Source organism: Lampetra fluviatilis, chromosome 5, assembly GCF_964198595.1.
Source record: "Lampetra fluviatilis chromosome 5, kcLamFluv1.1, whole genome shotgun sequence".
Classification (NCBI taxonomy): domain Eukaryota; kingdom Metazoa; phylum Chordata; class Hyperoartia; order Petromyzontiformes; family Petromyzontidae; genus Lampetra; species Lampetra fluviatilis.
Window position 1 is genome coordinate 13514876 of NC_136279.1, and position 17577 is coordinate 13532452.

The window sequence follows — 17577 nt, forward strand, 5'->3', positions numbered from 1 at the left end:
CATTGTCTATGTGCACATGGTTACGCTCTTTAATGATTCGGAACCCTTCCAGGAAACTAGCACGCGACACGTGCGCGCGCTGCGTGTGTAGCGTGCGGAGCAGTGGCACACAGCAGTTATCGCACCGCCCTTCGAACCCGGCGACCTGAGTTGAAATCCTATCCACACCAACTTGGGTCGGCTAAACAGTTCTTTTCCCCAGCAATCTAATCCGCAAGCTATAGGGGAGATAGATCTCGGTCTCTGCATGTGACGGACACCAGCCAGCCGTTCACTCCCACATCCCGCCCCCCAAGTCCTTCCCGGGTCCCGCCTCCCATAAAGCCGGCGTCCGACCCGGCCAGGTCCCTGCAGTGCGGGGTCCCCAGGGAGGAGGAGGATGATGCTGCTTGTCGCGTGCCTGCTGCTGGCCGCTGTCACCGTCGTCCCCTCGGAGGGATCTGCCTTCGACAAACACCTGTACCACAGCCGTGTGCGCGGGAACAAGCAGGGGTAAGGTGTGTGAGTGTCTGCGTGCGTCCGAGTGTGTGGTTTTGGCTCTTACCTAGGTCGACTCAGCAATTGATTAGTACCTGGGGTGTAAGACATCAGCATGGAAAATGCGGCCAATGCATGGTGCTGGACACACCACTCCCTGCTGCATAGTACCGGCCTTAAAAAAAATAATTTGTGCTCGCCAACAGCACTTTCCCCCAATAGACCGGATAGGTTATACGCTGATCTTTGGCTTTGTGTAGAAGTATTAATATAGGGAGCGGTGGTACAGGAATCCGGCGACCAGATTTCGATTCCGGGCTACGGATATCAGTGGCAAGCGGCATCAGAAACTGTCTTTGGCCCATCCTGGTTGACTCAGCCTTACACAAGTGTTTGATTCGATATCTAAATCTGTGGAGGCAAGGACGGCCAGGGTGGTGCTGTTCACCCATCCCTCCTGTGCCGTACCAGTCTTCATAGGTGCTCGCTAACAGCACTTTCTGCAAAAGTCTGTTCAGGCTATACGGGAGATCTTTGTGTCTGTGAGTCTGTATGTATGGGATTGTGTGAATTTCGTTGTGTTTAGTAGTTCTTTTTATTTGGGTGTGTGTCTATGTCTTTATGCATGTGTGTATCTGTATGTAACGTTGTGTGTTTGTGTCTGAGTGAGTGCTTGCTTCAATGTATGAGTCCTATGGGCCCGTGTCTCTTTTCGCCTACGTGCGTACATGTCAAAGTGTCGGTGAGTTAGCGTGATGTATGATTCACTTGTGTGCCCCAGTCGCTTACACACATAAGCGCCGATCCAAAAGTTTACTCAGTCTAAATATGGGATTCTTATACTGGCACGAGAGCGGGCCGGTGTGCGTGAGAGAGTGGGATTAATCTGCATACCTGTGTCCATGGTGTCGCCTGTATGCGTCATTGTGTTTATGGGGTGCAGGGTGAAGCGGTGGTGTAGCTTTTAGCACGCAGCCCTTCGAATCTGGCCAGCTGGGTTCCATTCGTGAACACGGCTCACCACAGTGGCGAATACCAATAGCGGTTCTAGGCATCGCCTAGGTCGCATAAGCCATCAATTAGTATTTAACGCGGTGTCTAAACATCAGCACTAGGGAGACAAAGGTGGTTGGGCGTGTTTATAACCACACCACCCTTTTGTGCGGCGTGCCGACCTTAATAGGTTCTCGCTAACGTCAATTGAATTACAGTCTGTGAAAAGTCTTGACTTATGTTTTGTCTTTGTACGTGGTGTAGTGAGGCAATAGATGAGGGGCTGAGTTCGATTCCTGCAGACCATCATGCACATACCCTGCCTCAACATCAATGCTGGGGGTGACAAGACAAAGGCGTCACCCCAGCGCGGTTCTGGTCACACCACCCACTCGGGAGCATTAACGCGCACAATTGCACGTGGCACAATTCTCTCCAGAATAATAAACGGAAATATGGGGGATCTTCACACATATTTGAACTGAATGGATTTCATGTATGGACAGGTAAAAAGAGAAGCAGACACTTGGTGACCAATTATTATTTAACTGTGGAAATAGCCACAGGTCTTTCTCATCTGAAAACTCGTTTGTGAGAGTATGGGATTTGTTTTTGCTATACATTTGTATCATTGTTCCTCCATAATGCATTATGGTTCCATATTTCTGGGCGTCATTCTAGCCACACCACCCTCCCATGCGCCGTTACAGCCTTTTCAAAGTCGCTCACTAACAGAACTTGCTTCAACAGCCCGTGTAGGCTATGCGAGAAGTCTGTGTCTTTGTAAATGCATTTGCCGGTGTATGAAACGGACAGAGGAGATAAATTAATGTACGTGCAGGAGTGAGATGAATTGTGGAATCGCAATGCCACGAGGGGTGGCGACGGCGTAGAGAGTGGAGAGCTTCATCTTGCAGCGGATAGATCATGTTTCGACAACGATGGAAAAACCCTTCATCCAGCATCGTATTAATCATGGCACTTGATGCTGATGGGCCAACATTTATCCAGCAGTATATAGACCACGGCCGACGATGATAGAACGTTTGACACGCATAAGACAGGTTATTGATGCAATACGCCTTTGGGCACGGAGCTTCGTTCGTTCCACTCGCTGACAAGGGCTCACTTTGTGGATGGAGGCGCCAGCTTATTCACATAACCAGCGGGCATTCCCAGACGGCGAACCATGACTATTGCGTGTATATTTATGCCTCGTCTGGACAAATATATATAACTTGTTGTGACCCATTTACTTATCGGAGATCAAAGACAATATGCCGTGAACAGACATTTGTCAAATTTTTATTTAAAGCTTTCGTGACTGCAGGGATTCATATTCTTGGTTCTTTCGGTAAAGTCACGTAGAAGGGACATAATAAAATAATACAAATAGTTGTATTATTTATAATAATACAAATATTGTATTATGTGTATTATTTTATTATTTCCCTTCTACGTGACTTTACCGAAAAAAATACAAATATTTGTATTATTTATAATATTTGTATTATTTATAATAATACAAATATTTTTATTATTTGTATCCTTTTATTATTTCCCTTCTACGTGACTTTACCGAAAGAACCAAGAATATAGACATTTGTCAGTCGAATTGTACGTTTCTAATTTCACAAAATATCTGCATATTCTGAGTTGCATAAATGGGAGGCTGGGTGGAGAGCGTTGGTCCAGTGGTCAGTGGATACCGCTACCTTCCTGTATTCGAATCCCGGCCATGGTTAGCATCAGTGGCGAGAGATATATGAACCGGTCCTGGGCCCGCCCCCCTTCACCAACCCGCAGTGACCATCGTGGAGAAGTATGGTCAAACAGCCTCCATGACCCCTCTTCTTGGTTCTTTCGGTAAAGTCACGTAGAAGGGAAGTAATAAAATAATAAAAATAAAACATAATAAAATTATTCTCACGACGTTTCGGCCACAACGCAAGCAGCCGTCATCAGGTGAAAACCAGGTCCGTCGAGGCCGAAACGTCGTGAGAATAATTTTATTATGTTTTATTTTTATTATTTTATTACTTCCCTTCTACGTGACTTTACCGAAAGAACCAAGAAGATGAATCCCTGCAGTCACGAAAGCTTTAAATCAAAATTTAGCCTCCATGACCTCCACGATGTCGGGGAAGCCTCGATCCAACAGTGGCTTGAGAAGGGGCTGTAAATGACGAGAGTTACGTATTTTCAACTGTTGGCAAACTATAATACTGTGTACTGTATAATATTATGCGTTAATTGCTTTCATTCGCTACTTTATAATCACCAATGAGTGTTAAACTTTCCGCGAATTGTCCAAAGTCGTGGTCTGTTATTCGATGATGAACGCAATACAATTCACGCCAGGCTATGGGAACAATTCCCATTCTCGCATCTCGTATTAAATATAACTTAAATAACTTAAAATAGTCATGAACGTCGTTGTAGAGACTATAAATATGAAAACAGATCAGCATAAAATATCCCTTGACGTAAAAATAAAAGCATTCCTCACACAACCCATTAGCCGCACGGCCTTCTGGGAGCGCATACATTCAGCAGTATTGATTCAAGACAAGCAAACTCTGAATCTGTTTTAACACACAGTATCTGAATATTAACTCCAATTTCTTGAATTTAGACTGCATCTTCGACGTCAAATATGACATGCTCTTATCGTCAATTCCAAAAATATAACCTTTTTAAAATGATCTTTGCGATCGCATTAAGTCACGTGATCGTGTGCTCTCGGTGTCAAGTCATGGACGGGAGTGTCAATTCGGAAATCCTCAGTGATGGTGGTTGCACCTTTTCCTTCTCCTACAGACCCAACGTGTGCGCCGTGCAACAGATCGAAGGCACCGGCAAGAAATACTACTCCAGCTGCAAGCAGTGGTACGCGCGGAAGATCTGCGGGCAGCCCACGTGAGCGAAGGGACACGCGGGAGGACACCATGGGAAACACGGGGGCGAGGCATTGTTGTAGGACACGGAAGAAAACTTACACATCATGGGAAGGAAAGTTTGAAGTTAAAACCGTGACATTTCACGGGCATTTTTTGGCGTCTAATGCGTCCTAAATAATATTAACGATAATATTTATACATCTCTCCTTGGCACCGTTCCATCACCATGTCAGCTGTTAGGAGCGGAGATGACAGCACTTTATTTTGAGCGTTCGCTATGCACTGCTGTAACGCAAGACTCAGTTCCCAACTGTAGAGTTGGGGCTCATCAGTGAGATGTAACCGCACAAACCAAATACACAAAGGGTCTCGACTTTTTCGAAATAAGTCGCCATGTGGCAATGGTTCATGAGTTCGTTCCTTGTAAGTGAGACTATAATTACTCTTACGAGGATGTACAAAGACCTCATTCACCGAAAATAGTTAAGTATAACGTGAAAAATTATGCCCTTTAGAAATTACAGAGAGCTTATCTGAGTCTCAAGACTCTATACATGAGGATAATGCACTGAGATGTTTGCCAACTTCCTAAATGAGTACAGTATTTTACATATGGGATGAAATTGGAGTAACCGAAGAAAACCAACACATACGAGGGGGTAACAATCAAAGTTTCACATGCTTAGATTTAATCATTCGCTGTACTGCCACATGATGGCTACCTCGCAGTCAGTCCTACATCACCTGGTGTTCCTCGGTATTCTCTCATCCAAGTACTAACCAGGCTGAAATCTAATCATAGGTTTTTTTACCCCTTTTCTCTGGCAACAAAACTTAAACCTTTTTTTACAAGGAATCATGTTTACACTAACCACAATACCAGCGGTCAGAATGCAAACAAAAAGGTTTCAGTTTTTTTGACAGAAAAAAGGGGAAAAAACCTATGAAATTTTGGTACTGGCAAAGGAGGCCTCATGATGAGGCTGAAATCAGTTTTTTTTTATTTGATGAGACCAGGTGCATTCAGGGTGATTTGAGCATCGAAAAAATATGTGAACTGATCTAATGCGGTACATTTTTTAAAGGCATGTTATTTTTTCCATGATATTACTTTTTATAAAACTTTTGTACACGAATAAACAATTCTGCTATTACAGCTGCAGAACCAATCAGAAACTTTGTGTGGGCGTGTACAACTTGTCCAAGGTTGCCTTGTTTAATAAACAAGTGACGCTTTGGAATCTATCATCTGGAAGAAGTCTTTGTTGCAAGATCTATTCGATGACATGCCCTTTCAGTCGTTAGAACAAACTTCGCCAGCTTTATTTATTTCATTGCAATAAACACATTAATTCATCCATATCACGGGAAACGGTGCCAGTGTGCGTCACGCTTTATCGGAGCCCAGCCCCGTGGCCTCTATTTCTTCCATAAGCAAGGAACACGTGAGCACAGCGGGCCATCAATCGGGAGTATTCATCAACCTCCAGTGGTGCTCTACATGTACAGCCCTTTTGTCAAACCTTTACCGGATGGGAACATTTCCCCCACGCAGTGTGTATTGTGAAGGTTATGAGCTCATACTTCACCACGACGGTCAATGTGTGTTGGTGAAGGGACGTGGTACAATACAAGTGGATGTTGCTGCACTGCCCTCTGCTGACGATGTAGCCGCGGTGCAGTCTATGACCCCTTTTTGTGTATGGTGGTCCCCCACCCAAAGAACGATCCAAGCTCAACCATTCTCTTCTCCGGAGATCTGACGAAAATCAGGCGCACTCACGTAAATCAAAATCTTCGTGGACTTTTCATAAAGATTTTTTAAAACGTAGAATTGTGTGTAGCCAGATCTTCCTTGAAGTGGTGTGTTGGAACCCTAACTCCAACCCTAACGTGAAATACTACAGAGGGCCACACTAGTCAGAAACCAAATAAGATGCTCTTCCGAGTACTCACTCTACATTAATCTAATTATTTGGTGATATTGTATTGGTAGTGCTGAACAAGCACACGTAACAATAAACTCAATACATTTGTCGTTTATACTGCCTTAAAAGAAATACATTTCTAGAAGAGGTGATTTGTGGGTAATGTGCCGTCTTCATAGCGCATACATAGAGAGAGCAGAGAGGTAGAGTGAATCTTTTTGACTCTACATCTTTATAGCCTCTATATTTATATTCTGTTTTGAAGGGCCATTGCCAGATACATCGCCAATTATATGTTTCCTTATCAAGCAGTGCTACACTAATCAAGTGTGTGGACCCATTATAAAACTGTACCCACACTAGTTTGACTTCCAGACTAGCAGGACTTTACAACGTTTGCATGTAGAAATACAAAAATGAAGTAGTTTCAATTATTTTATTTCGGCTGACAAAACCCCGTCATTTAGAGAACGTGCAATCATCAATGACATCTGGTAAGTGAGCAGTATTTGCTGATGAGACCCAGAAGCTTGAAACCAGTCCAGAGTTGGCTTTCTTAAGCATAGTCCAAGTTAAAATGGGTCTAGAAAGCCAGTAGGCCAATAGACAAAAGAAGTGGAGATACAGAAGATAATTTAAGTAATGTATTTACCCATAATGCTCCAGTATGGTGCATAAAGAGTTTTTACACGAATGTCAACATGAGACAGGGCTGCCATAACCTTCCTATACCTTCTCACATCACTACTCGCCCTCCCCTAAGTCCACTCTGCTCCAGTAGCCAAGGCCTCCTGTCAAATCCTGAGTCAATCCTCACTCAGTGGAAGGTTACACATTCTCTGCTGCTGCTCCCACAGTCTGGAAGTCTCACTTCAATCTGTCCACATGGCTGACTTCATCGGTTTGTTCTAGTCCAAGATAAAGATGTTCCTCTTATCATCTGCCTGTGTTTCTTTCCATTAATCTGAATATATTGTTTGGTACAAACCAGCACTCTCCATTTGCTAAGTCCCCCTTCCAATAAGTAAAAATCGCTTCTCAAGGTGGCCAGGACACTCAGAGGTCAGAGCGTTGAGGTGGCACTTTTGAGATCCTGGAATTGAATCCAGACAGCCACCGGGTTCTCAAGGGTTCATGGTGTCAGCTCGGTGAACATTGCCTGCACAAAAATAACCGTCACATGTAATTTTGTTCTGCACTTAATTTGGGTATACTTCAGTTCGGAAATTTACTAATAATTGTTTTGACGATTGTGTGACAAACGTTACTCTCAGTGGAAAATGTAGTGGGAAAGTGTTGCCCTCTACTTTATAGGCCAAAGGTCACTTGAAGGGATCTCAGATGTAGCTCTGTGATATCTGCTTCCACAGCTCATTCTCTTAACACGAAGGGTTGCACTGCTCTGCAAGAGATCCAAAAACATTTCTCCATCTCAAGAGATGATGTTGATAACACAATCACTAACACGGAGAGGAGGGCAATCCTCCAAAAAACATTTTCACCGCAATCTCATGCAGTGAGTTTCTTTTTATTCAGATTTTTAGGATGCAATCGCATTGAGATGCTTTAGGAATTCCACTCAATCTTAATTCAGTAATTTGTACTAGGTCTGAATTCCATATTAATCACGAGTCACTGATGTTTTGTACTGCATTTAAAAGCAAATGTTTGACTGCAGGACACTTGTAAAACCTTTTCAACATTCATAACATTGATTTCAGATGTTTTAAATAATCTATTTCCATGTCTTCTACCATATACAGTGACATGGGAGACTATACTATGGAGCAGTGGATAGAGGCTGTCATCACCAGCATCGTGAGCCAGTCCGTCGGCATCTACTGACATCGATTAGCCAGTTATAATCATATAACGACAGCACTTTATATATATATACGCTGTGACATAATTGCGCCGGAATTTTCTGGCCAGCGGATACTGTAGTTAAGACAGCAGATGGGACACTTATAGCCCGACGAGTAAATTATCCGAGTTAACGACAGACACACGCCATGCATACACGTACGTGCGGGCAGACGCCCTCACATACAACACGCATCGATATTAATACACACGCGTATTCATATACCCCCGACCGCACACACGGAACGTGCCCGTTGTAACGTGCAGCAGTCACTCGTGGTGGGGCGATGCGGCGACTCTATTATCACTGTCGATTTTTTAAAGAAAGAAATTATTATTAATGTCATGCTACACGTATTGAATAGTCATAACATGTGTTATTGACAGCACAGGGCAGCCGAGCAAAATTGACTATTGTACCATGCTTTTCTGCCGCCGCGTGTGAATGAGCTTGCAATATATAAATGAATACTGCGCACTCGTAATAACCGAGGTTATAAGAGTTGTGTGCTTATTTTTTCACTCTGACCAGAGTGGTGAAGTTTGGTCAAACAACCCGCACAGCGAGAGGAGGCCGTCACCAGCAGTGGATTGACAAAGGGTGGGGGGGCTGTATATGTACACATGTGGAATGGAATATGTAGCAGATTGTGCTATTATATTCATATGTCATTGTATGTACTGTAATGGCAACAATGCCCCACACACTTCGACCATTCTGGCTGGCAGCATCTGATACATTCACCTGAGACATTCGCCCTGAACTGGCACACCAACTTCGACATCAACACACAGGCCTGTATAGAACGTTGCTAATCACCCTGCCAAAGGATAAAACAATGCAATTTCTCACTAGCCATAAGAAGCACTACCAGTCAGCGCAATCCATTCATTTGAATCGCGATAAGGGGCAGTCCATAAATGACGTCACGTACCTGGGGGGGGGGTCAGACATTTGTGACGATGTGTAACGAGGGGGGTGGGGTTTGAGAAATGTGACGTCACATAAAAATGCGCAACTTTAAATAAATATAGACAACACGTTCTACTTAATTTAATAGACTTTTTAATACATGTTTTCTCCTACAACATCAGAGTGCAGCGCCACATTAAATACGCACTACAATGTCAATAGTTTAAAGCGATTTGAAGCATGTTTTATTTTTCTTGGGGGGGGAAGAGCTTTGTGACGTCATATTTGAGGGGGGGTCTGACTTTTTCTGACGCCGTGTGACGATGGGGGGGGGGGGGGGGTAAAAAAATCGTCCAAAATCGCGTGACGTCAAGTTCAAGTTCATTTATTAGGTATAGCCCTGTGAGCCATTCGGCTCTTGAATCGGGTGCAACCGCAACAAACAAAAAACAAAAACATGAACAAGAAAACATCTTAAAATAATTTATGGACGGCCCCTAATTATTCGATGAGTCAGTGTCTGTGCTGGGTAGGGTGGTGAGTCGGTCCACGACCAATATTCACACACCTACACACATAGGCTTTCACTTACTACTCGAGCAAAAGGGTCACATAGCTCACACCGTGACATAAAAGGACAAACATCCCCCGTGTAGCTTACAGACTGTTGGGACAAGTGCTGTTAGCCAGTACGTATGAAGGCCGGTACTCATTTGAGTCTGAGTCGACCTAGGGCAGGTCCAGGACCGGTTCAGATAATTGTCACTGGTGTTGAGCGTGAGCAGGAATCGAACTCGGGCCGCCGGGTTCATAGCGCAGCGTAGCGCTAACCGCTACACTACACATACACACACACCTACAGCAGTCACACACGCACAGAATAACATTGCCGGTTGAGAAAACATTAAAGCAGGAATTTCACCGTGATTAATTTTTACCGATAGAGACATTCTCGCTGGATTGCTGATTAACCTGCTTTTTATTGTGCAAGATCACTGAAGTGGCAAGACTCAATGCACAACTGCGTGCCCCACCAAGCTTAGACGAGACACATTCACGCAATTCCTTGCACGATATGTTGCACATACTCTCAGACACATGCACACACGCTCAAAGAAGTATGCCGTTTGTCAATCCACTGGTGGATATGAGCTTCCCCAGAGCAATCCCTAGGGTATGTCTAATTGGGGAGGCCGCCCAGGGCCCCGCGAATTGGGGGGCCCCGCGCTTCGACGTTAAGGTGTCAGATGTAATACTTTTGGTTTGGTTTGAAGGCGTCGTGGGGTCTACACGGTGTCATTTACCCTAGACGGCCCTGGGACTCCCTACACTGGCTGGTTTGTGGGAATAATTTGGCCATATTTCTCCATGCTGGTGAGAGCGGGTTGAAGGTGGACAGCAGAGTCGTGGGAGCACAGAAGTAAATTACAACCATGAATGTAGCTGCACTGCCCTTTGCTTCCCATCGCGTAATCCCACAGCAGCCTATAACAACCGTTCATGTTGTTTACCCATCCAAGCAATATCCAGGATCAAGTCTGTTTAGTTTCCAAGACCTGACAAGATCTGGCACATTCCGGGTGATTTGGTCACAGGCTGTACAAATATGCACATGCCTACACAATAATATACAGACTCCAGATACTCATGTGCATAGGTACTACACATATATACTACAGTTATAGATACACAAATACAATGACAAAGGCCATGCTGTAAGCGAGCACGTATCTCGCCACCGTAGGGAGCCACGGTGGTGATATGTTAACTACCTCGCCTGACGGCTGTAGATTTGAGTTTGCATGTTCTCCCCGTGGTCGCGTGGATTTTTTTCCGTGCCCTCCCGTTTTTCCACTCACATTTAGAATAATGCATTTAGAGTGTTTGGCTGCTATACATTTGCACATGATAAACCACTTCGTTGAGCTATGTGGCTAGGTCGTTTCTGAAAAATGGCTTTATAGCTCAGTGGGCCTTACCTGGTAAAATTAAAATACTGTAGTTTAGTTTATTAGAGCTTTGCCTAACAGAGGAGGAGGTCCACATTCGGTCACTGTTGTCTCCACACCATTTACGGCCGAGTCAACTTAAGGGAGGTCCAATACATGTTCTAATACCACTTGCAACTGATGTTGTCACGTGATCACTGGAAAGACAAAGGTGGCTAAGCATACATGATACTGGCCTCGTCATTCAGTCGAGGACCTATTCCAGGCAGGTAGTAATAGATTTCACTGTCGCCATTGGCTATAAAATAACCCATGTTCAGGGTGACAAATACCGGATCACTAGCAACTCAAAGGCAACCCAGTTCATACTATATCACCTAAGCTAGATGTCAATTCAACTATTCTTCTGGTCACATTTAACAATGCTCATCATATCCCAAGTTAATCCATCAATCGGCTTAGCACGACCATTCAATGTGAACTGTCACAACAGCTACATTACTAATCTGGCTAAGCAGGTGTTGAAGACGCTTGGATTACGTTTTCGAGCCAAAGCTTTCTTCACCTCTGATCACTTACTGACACTGTACAAAGCACAAGTCCAGCTGGAGTGGGAGAACTACAGTGACATCTCATTCTGCTCTCGGCTAAATACAGTACAACGTGAAGTGGTTAAGTTGATTGACCCTCCCAAAATCACCGATTCACTCCAATAACTCCATCACAACCCGTCAGTCTATTCCTTTTTACTCTTATACCGTTACTGCCGTATGAATGTATGTATGTTGAACTTCTTTCGCACCGTACGTAGTCAACCGTGCTAATCAGAGGCGCAACAGCTTTTGTGCTCATGAACCTCACGTCTCAATCTCTCTACCAATGTCAAAGGACTCGTTCACCAGATTTGCTGTTTTTAACATGGTCAACAACCACAACATAGCAAAAAACATGTATCCGAGTCGCTCATTCATCTTACTGCTCAACTTTGGAAATCCCTCATAATGTAGCTTTCCCCGAGTTCACAGCACCCTGCACAGAAACCAGTTAATTATTATCTGCTGGTCTATCATAATTGCTCTCTGTTTCTGGCCGCTCCATAGGCCTGTGCTCTGCAACTGTGAAAATAATTCCAACCACAACAGGTGCTGAATAAAAGCATTTGCCCCAATAATCTCAGAAGCTTATTGTGAATATTCGTGTTTGCATCTCGAACAGAGTGGTGACGTATGACTGCTGCCCGGGATACGTGAAGGTGGACGGCATAAATGGCTGCTCTGCAAGTAAGAGACCACAACCCTAACCACAACCACCGCCACCACCACTGTCACGACATAGCTACAGCCTTAACTGCATCCACAACAACGTTAGTGCGATACAAGTGTAATGACAGGGTGCCATCTGTTGGCCAGGAGGGATAATCGCGGGTAGGGGGCGTGATATAATAACCAACTATAAGGGGGCGTAACTGGGCTAAAGGTTAAAGGCGGGTTCAGTCGGGAAGCTCTGGGAACCTGCTGGAAGATTCTAGAAGGGGGCGTGGCCGGGGCGGGGCCTGGCCACGCCGAGGAGTATATAAGGGGGACGGGACCAGAGGTTCGGGGCTGTCGTGGGATCCGGGTCCTGGCTGCCGTCACTGTCTTCGCCGTCATCTCTCTTCATCGTCCGGCCGCATGGCCGATCCGCTGTACGGCTATCATCGTCGTCGTCGCTATATTAGTCAGCCAACGATGGGGCTGTGTGGGTGAGTCAGCTATGCGTAGCCCTATGTATATATGTGTCGCCCAGTGATTGTTGTACCTGCAAGTGTTAGAAATGAATAAGAAGCCCTCTACACGTCGTGTCTGGAAGTCGCTCATTACACAAGTATGGATGGAGACATTGGGAGGCCTTCACCCAGCAGTGGATAGATCATAGCTGATGGTAATGATCAAAATGTCTAACAATAATAAGTTAATAACACAGTCTCTTACGTGTGAGTCCATTGTAATGTACCACGTGGCGACTGAGGAGTACCATGTGGTTTGAACGTTCTTTACAAAAATGTCACGGTATTCAGTTGTTGATTTATACACTTTGGAATCGATAATCAAGTCCAAACCTATTATGAATAAATTAATAACATTGCTAAATCAATGATCGGGTTGGGCTTTAATAATTTATCAATAATCGTTTAGAATCCTTATGTGAGATATAAGGATTCATACCTTTCCACAATAATTTAGATGAATTGCCATGATTTCGGTTTTGATTCGATTCGAATGTTGGCTTTTTTTTTATTGTTTATGATTTTTTATGTCTAGTTTGTAGTCTTGTTCACTTCTTTACCTATATGCAACAGCTTATATTTAGCATAAATGAAAAGTAATACATGACACACTCAATTGGATACATGCGTTGTGAGTTTAAGAATCGTTTTCATTCCATTAATAATTGCACCTCTAAATGGCTATTACACACGGAACGGATCCATGCAAGGGTTCAGTATTTTTCTGGCTTGGTGTTCACATGCCATACATGCTAGCAGACAGCACTTAGATTAGTCAAAGCGATTAGAGTGCATTCATGTGGAGAGCAATTGGGCACGAGTGCGTCGACGCCGATGCTATATCTCGTTTGCAGTGGCCACGATGCAAGACTGGAATGCCATGTTAATATACAGCAATCTCGCCCACATTTAGAGCCACCGAGTCATCTTATCTGCAGATTTATAAGGGCTACAAAGGACAAAGATTCCCCATGGAGCCTACATAGACTGTTGAAAATGGCTGTTTGCGAGCACCTATTAAGGCTGGAACAACTAGCGAATGGGTGTCGTGGCCAGAACCATGCCCAACTCCCTTTTAAAAGGGATACGTACACTCGCGTACATATGTATAGTATGCTCGTACACACATATACACGCTCATACACTTGCATAAACGAGCAATGGAGCAATGCCCTTCGGCTTTGGAAGCCCTGAGCTAGTGGTGGAAATTCCACATTCCCATGGTGGGGGTCAGTATCTGTAGGATAATCAAGCAATATGTTGGCTAAAAGCACCCTCCCCAATATCAGCATGGACAAGAGAAATGTCACTGTCTTGACCAAATGTAAGCCTGGATTATCTGCTGGCAGTCACACCCATGGAGAACGTCTACAACACCATGGGGTACGTGGAGGCCATGTCTACACAGAGCTACTTCAACACTTCTGGCCTGAGGCCCAACGTGGAGTCCTCCGGGATCTACACAGTCTTCACGCCCAGCGACGAGGCCTGGGAGGCTCTGTCTGAGGTACGGCCCATACATGAACCCATAATATGGCTTTACAAGGCATTGTGTATCTTTACAATTGCTGGTACTGTGGCCGTCATCGCTTTGGGTGGTTAAACATTCACAAGCACCAATCATCATCATCACATCATCATCACGATCCATGGGCAGATAGCCCATAGGTGTCCATTGCACATTTTGTCATGTTTCCACGTAATGCACATCTTCCTGGCACCAACCTCTTCTGTTGTCAAGTCATTCTCCGTTAGGTCTTCCTCTCTTTCCAGTTCCTTCCATTTTTCCGAACAACACACTTTTAATTTTACTGTTGTTGTCCATCCCACATATGTGTCCAAATAGGGACAATTTCCTTCTCATCAGTGCATGCAGCAGGCCTTCTTCTATGTGCAGTCGTTTTCTTACTTCTACATTGGGCACTCTTTGGGTCCAGCTTAGATGCACTATCCTTCTGTAGCAATACATTTCTAGTGCCAATATCTTATCTGTCAGTCTTTTTTAATCTCCAAGTCTTGCAGGCATTCAAAGCTGTACCAAACACGCATGTTCTTAAAATGTTCAGTTTGGTCTAGTAGCTGATTTGCTTACTTCTCCAGATGTTATGTAATCCTGCCATTTTTTTACTTTTGCCTTTGTGATCCTCACTCTTATGCCTTTCGTGCAGTCGTTGTTCCATGTCAGTAGACTTCCCAAGTATATTAATACATTTACATTCACAATCTTGCTGCTATTATCACTTCTTTACAAGCACCAATATAATAATAAAACATAGGCAGCGCTTCAGCATTTGTTATTTAATCATTTACAAAAGTTTGTACAAAAAATAAATGTCTGTACTTGGGATACAGGTGCTTGCAGATTACGTTAGGAAGCTCATGGAAGGATAGGGTCCGCAACGTGCAGCTTTATTATAGCACATGGCTCTCCCGCTTGGACAATTTTATCCCCTATCCTGTTTCCACTGCACCCATTTACCTCTTGGCACTGTGTAGACCATGACCATGGCTTCTGCACCAGAAATGCTTCCTGTGAGTCCATGCCTGTGATGTCCCCTTTCCTCTCCTCCCTCTGCCGCCTTCCTGCGGCCAGGATATCAGAGAGGCTCTGGTGAGCAATGTGAATCTGGAGCTGAGGAATGCCCTGAGCTACCACATGGTTTCCCGGCGCCTGCTCACAAGCGACCTCCGAGACGGACTCGTCCTCACCTCCAACTACGAGAACCAACCGCTCTTCATCAACCACCACAGCAATGGGGTCAGGGGTCATGCAGACGACATGTGTGTGTACATGTGTGTGCGTGTGAGTGTCTATCTGTATGGGCGTGTGTGTGTGCACGTGGGTATCTGTGTCTGGGCGTGTGTTTGTGTATAGTCATTTTATTGATGTTTGTGTATACAGTCATGTGTGTGTGCATGTGTGGATATCTGTGTGTATAGACATGTGTGGGGAGCGGTGGCGCAGTGGTTATCTCGCTGCACCATGAACCTGGTGACCCGAGTTCGATTCCCACTCACGGCCAACACCAGTGACGATTATTTTTACCGGTCCTGGGCCTCCCCCAGGTCGACTCAGCCTCAAATGAGTACCTGGTGAGGTGTGTAAAAAAATCACAAGGGAGACAAATTTGGCGGGGCATGGTGCTGACAACCCACCCCCTCATGTGCCGTGGCGGCCTTCATAGGTACTCGCTAACAGCACTTGTCCCAACAGTCTATTAAGGCTATACGGAGGATCTTTGTCTCTGTATGCGCATGTATGTGTATGGGAGTAGTGACATGGTGGTTAGTGAACAGTGCTATGAACCTCGTAACCAGAGTTTTATACCTGGCCAAAGCTGAAATCAGCACTGAAAATGTGCATTGGTCCCAGGCCTCCCCAAGTTTTACTCAGCCTAAAATGAGTAACTGGTACAGTGTGTAAACATGTTTTCATGTCCTGAGTGTAACTATCTGTGGTTCGTGTGTCAAGCGTGGCTTATCACAATTTCAGTCTCATTCACCGCATCCTAAATGTATTTATTCAACAATATTTTTGACAAGTGCACTTTTATCCTGTTGAGTCATATTTGGAAGGATGTATACATCTTCATTCATCCTATCCATTTCCTACATCACTTTAATTGTCATACATGGCACTTATTCGATAATTTTTTTTTCATAGAAACCCCATAATGTATCTGAGCCATTACCTCCTGACATCGATGCATCACAGTTTTATATGATCTCTAATGACAAATCGGAGATGTAGAACGGTGTGTGAATGATGCTTCTTGGGAACTGGTGGCAGCTGCCCTCCAGCAGATTCGTGGTGATGGCAAAATGATGGTCGTGGTTGTTTTTTTCAGGTGGTGACAGTAAACTGTGCTCGATTAATTCGTCCAAACTTTCTGGCCACAAATGGCGTGGTTCATACGATCGACAGAGTCATCGTTCCTGTCTCAAACCGCATCTCTGAGATTGTGGAGTTTACCGCTGAACTGGAGTCACTGAAGGTACTACGTACACTCAGGCACAGACACATGCATAGAAACACACTCGTGCATATACATTCACGCACACTTTTGCACACACACGCATGTACAACTCACATACATTCACACTTATCTAACCAGCCAATTGCTGTTGTCTCGAAATCACCTACGGTCTCCATAGTCAACATCCCGCGTTGCATTTCCTTTCTGTATGCCACGCTGCCAAGGGGTCTACCTAGTGTCTCTCCTGTATTCAATCTCCTTGTTTAGACCACCCTTAAACTCAACATAGACTTTATATCACCTCCTGTTTCCTTCCCCAATCTTCATGTTCACTTCGTAATCTTAGCATGACCTTCTATTGTCCCCATGCCCCTTGTCCCCAGGTCTGCATCTCTGGTGTTCCATGCTTTGTGTCTCCATGTCTCCATGTGCAGGACTTGATGGAGAAGGCTGGGATGATGCCCCTCCTGTCATCCGAGGGGCCCCTTACGCTCTTTGCTCCGACAAATGAGGCCATAGAAAAGGTTCCAAAGGAGACGATGGATCGCATCATGGCTGACCCCAAAACCCTCAAGAGTAAGGCAACGTTTTTCGGGAATTATATGGCATAGCGGGCACCACGGGGTGGAGGGAGGGGAAATATTAGCCCCTTACTTGGTGGACTGAGGGGCCTGACAAGAAATTGCATCCCTCCAGCTAAAAATCCTCATGGTATGGGAGTAGGAGCAGGTTGATTCAATACTATCAGTCAAGTAACTATGATATTTTTAAGGCATTCTTTTCAATGTTATAATGGATTGTATAATGATTTT

General features: G+C 44.6%; 1 protein-coding gene across 1 annotated transcript in view; it reads left to right on the plus strand.

The window, feature by feature from the left end:
• Window positions 1-361: 361 nt before the first annotated feature.
• The window catches only part of LOC144932590 (transforming growth factor-beta-induced protein ig-h3-like), a 33812-nt gene continuing 16596 nt past the window's right edge, over window positions 362-17577 (plus strand). Inside the window, exons 1-7 of the mRNA XM_078856806.1 lie at window positions 362-492; window positions 4291-4389; window positions 12239-12303; window positions 14138-14295; window positions 15382-15546; window positions 16637-16783; window positions 17200-17341. Coding sequence (XP_078712932.1) covers window positions 380-492; window positions 4291-4389; window positions 12239-12303; window positions 14138-14295; window positions 15382-15546; window positions 16637-16783; window positions 17200-17341 — 889 coding nt within the window. The 5' untranslated portion in view covers window positions 362-379. The remainder of the gene's footprint in view (window positions 493-4290; window positions 4390-12238; window positions 12304-14137; window positions 14296-15381; window positions 15547-16636; window positions 16784-17199; window positions 17342-17577) is intronic.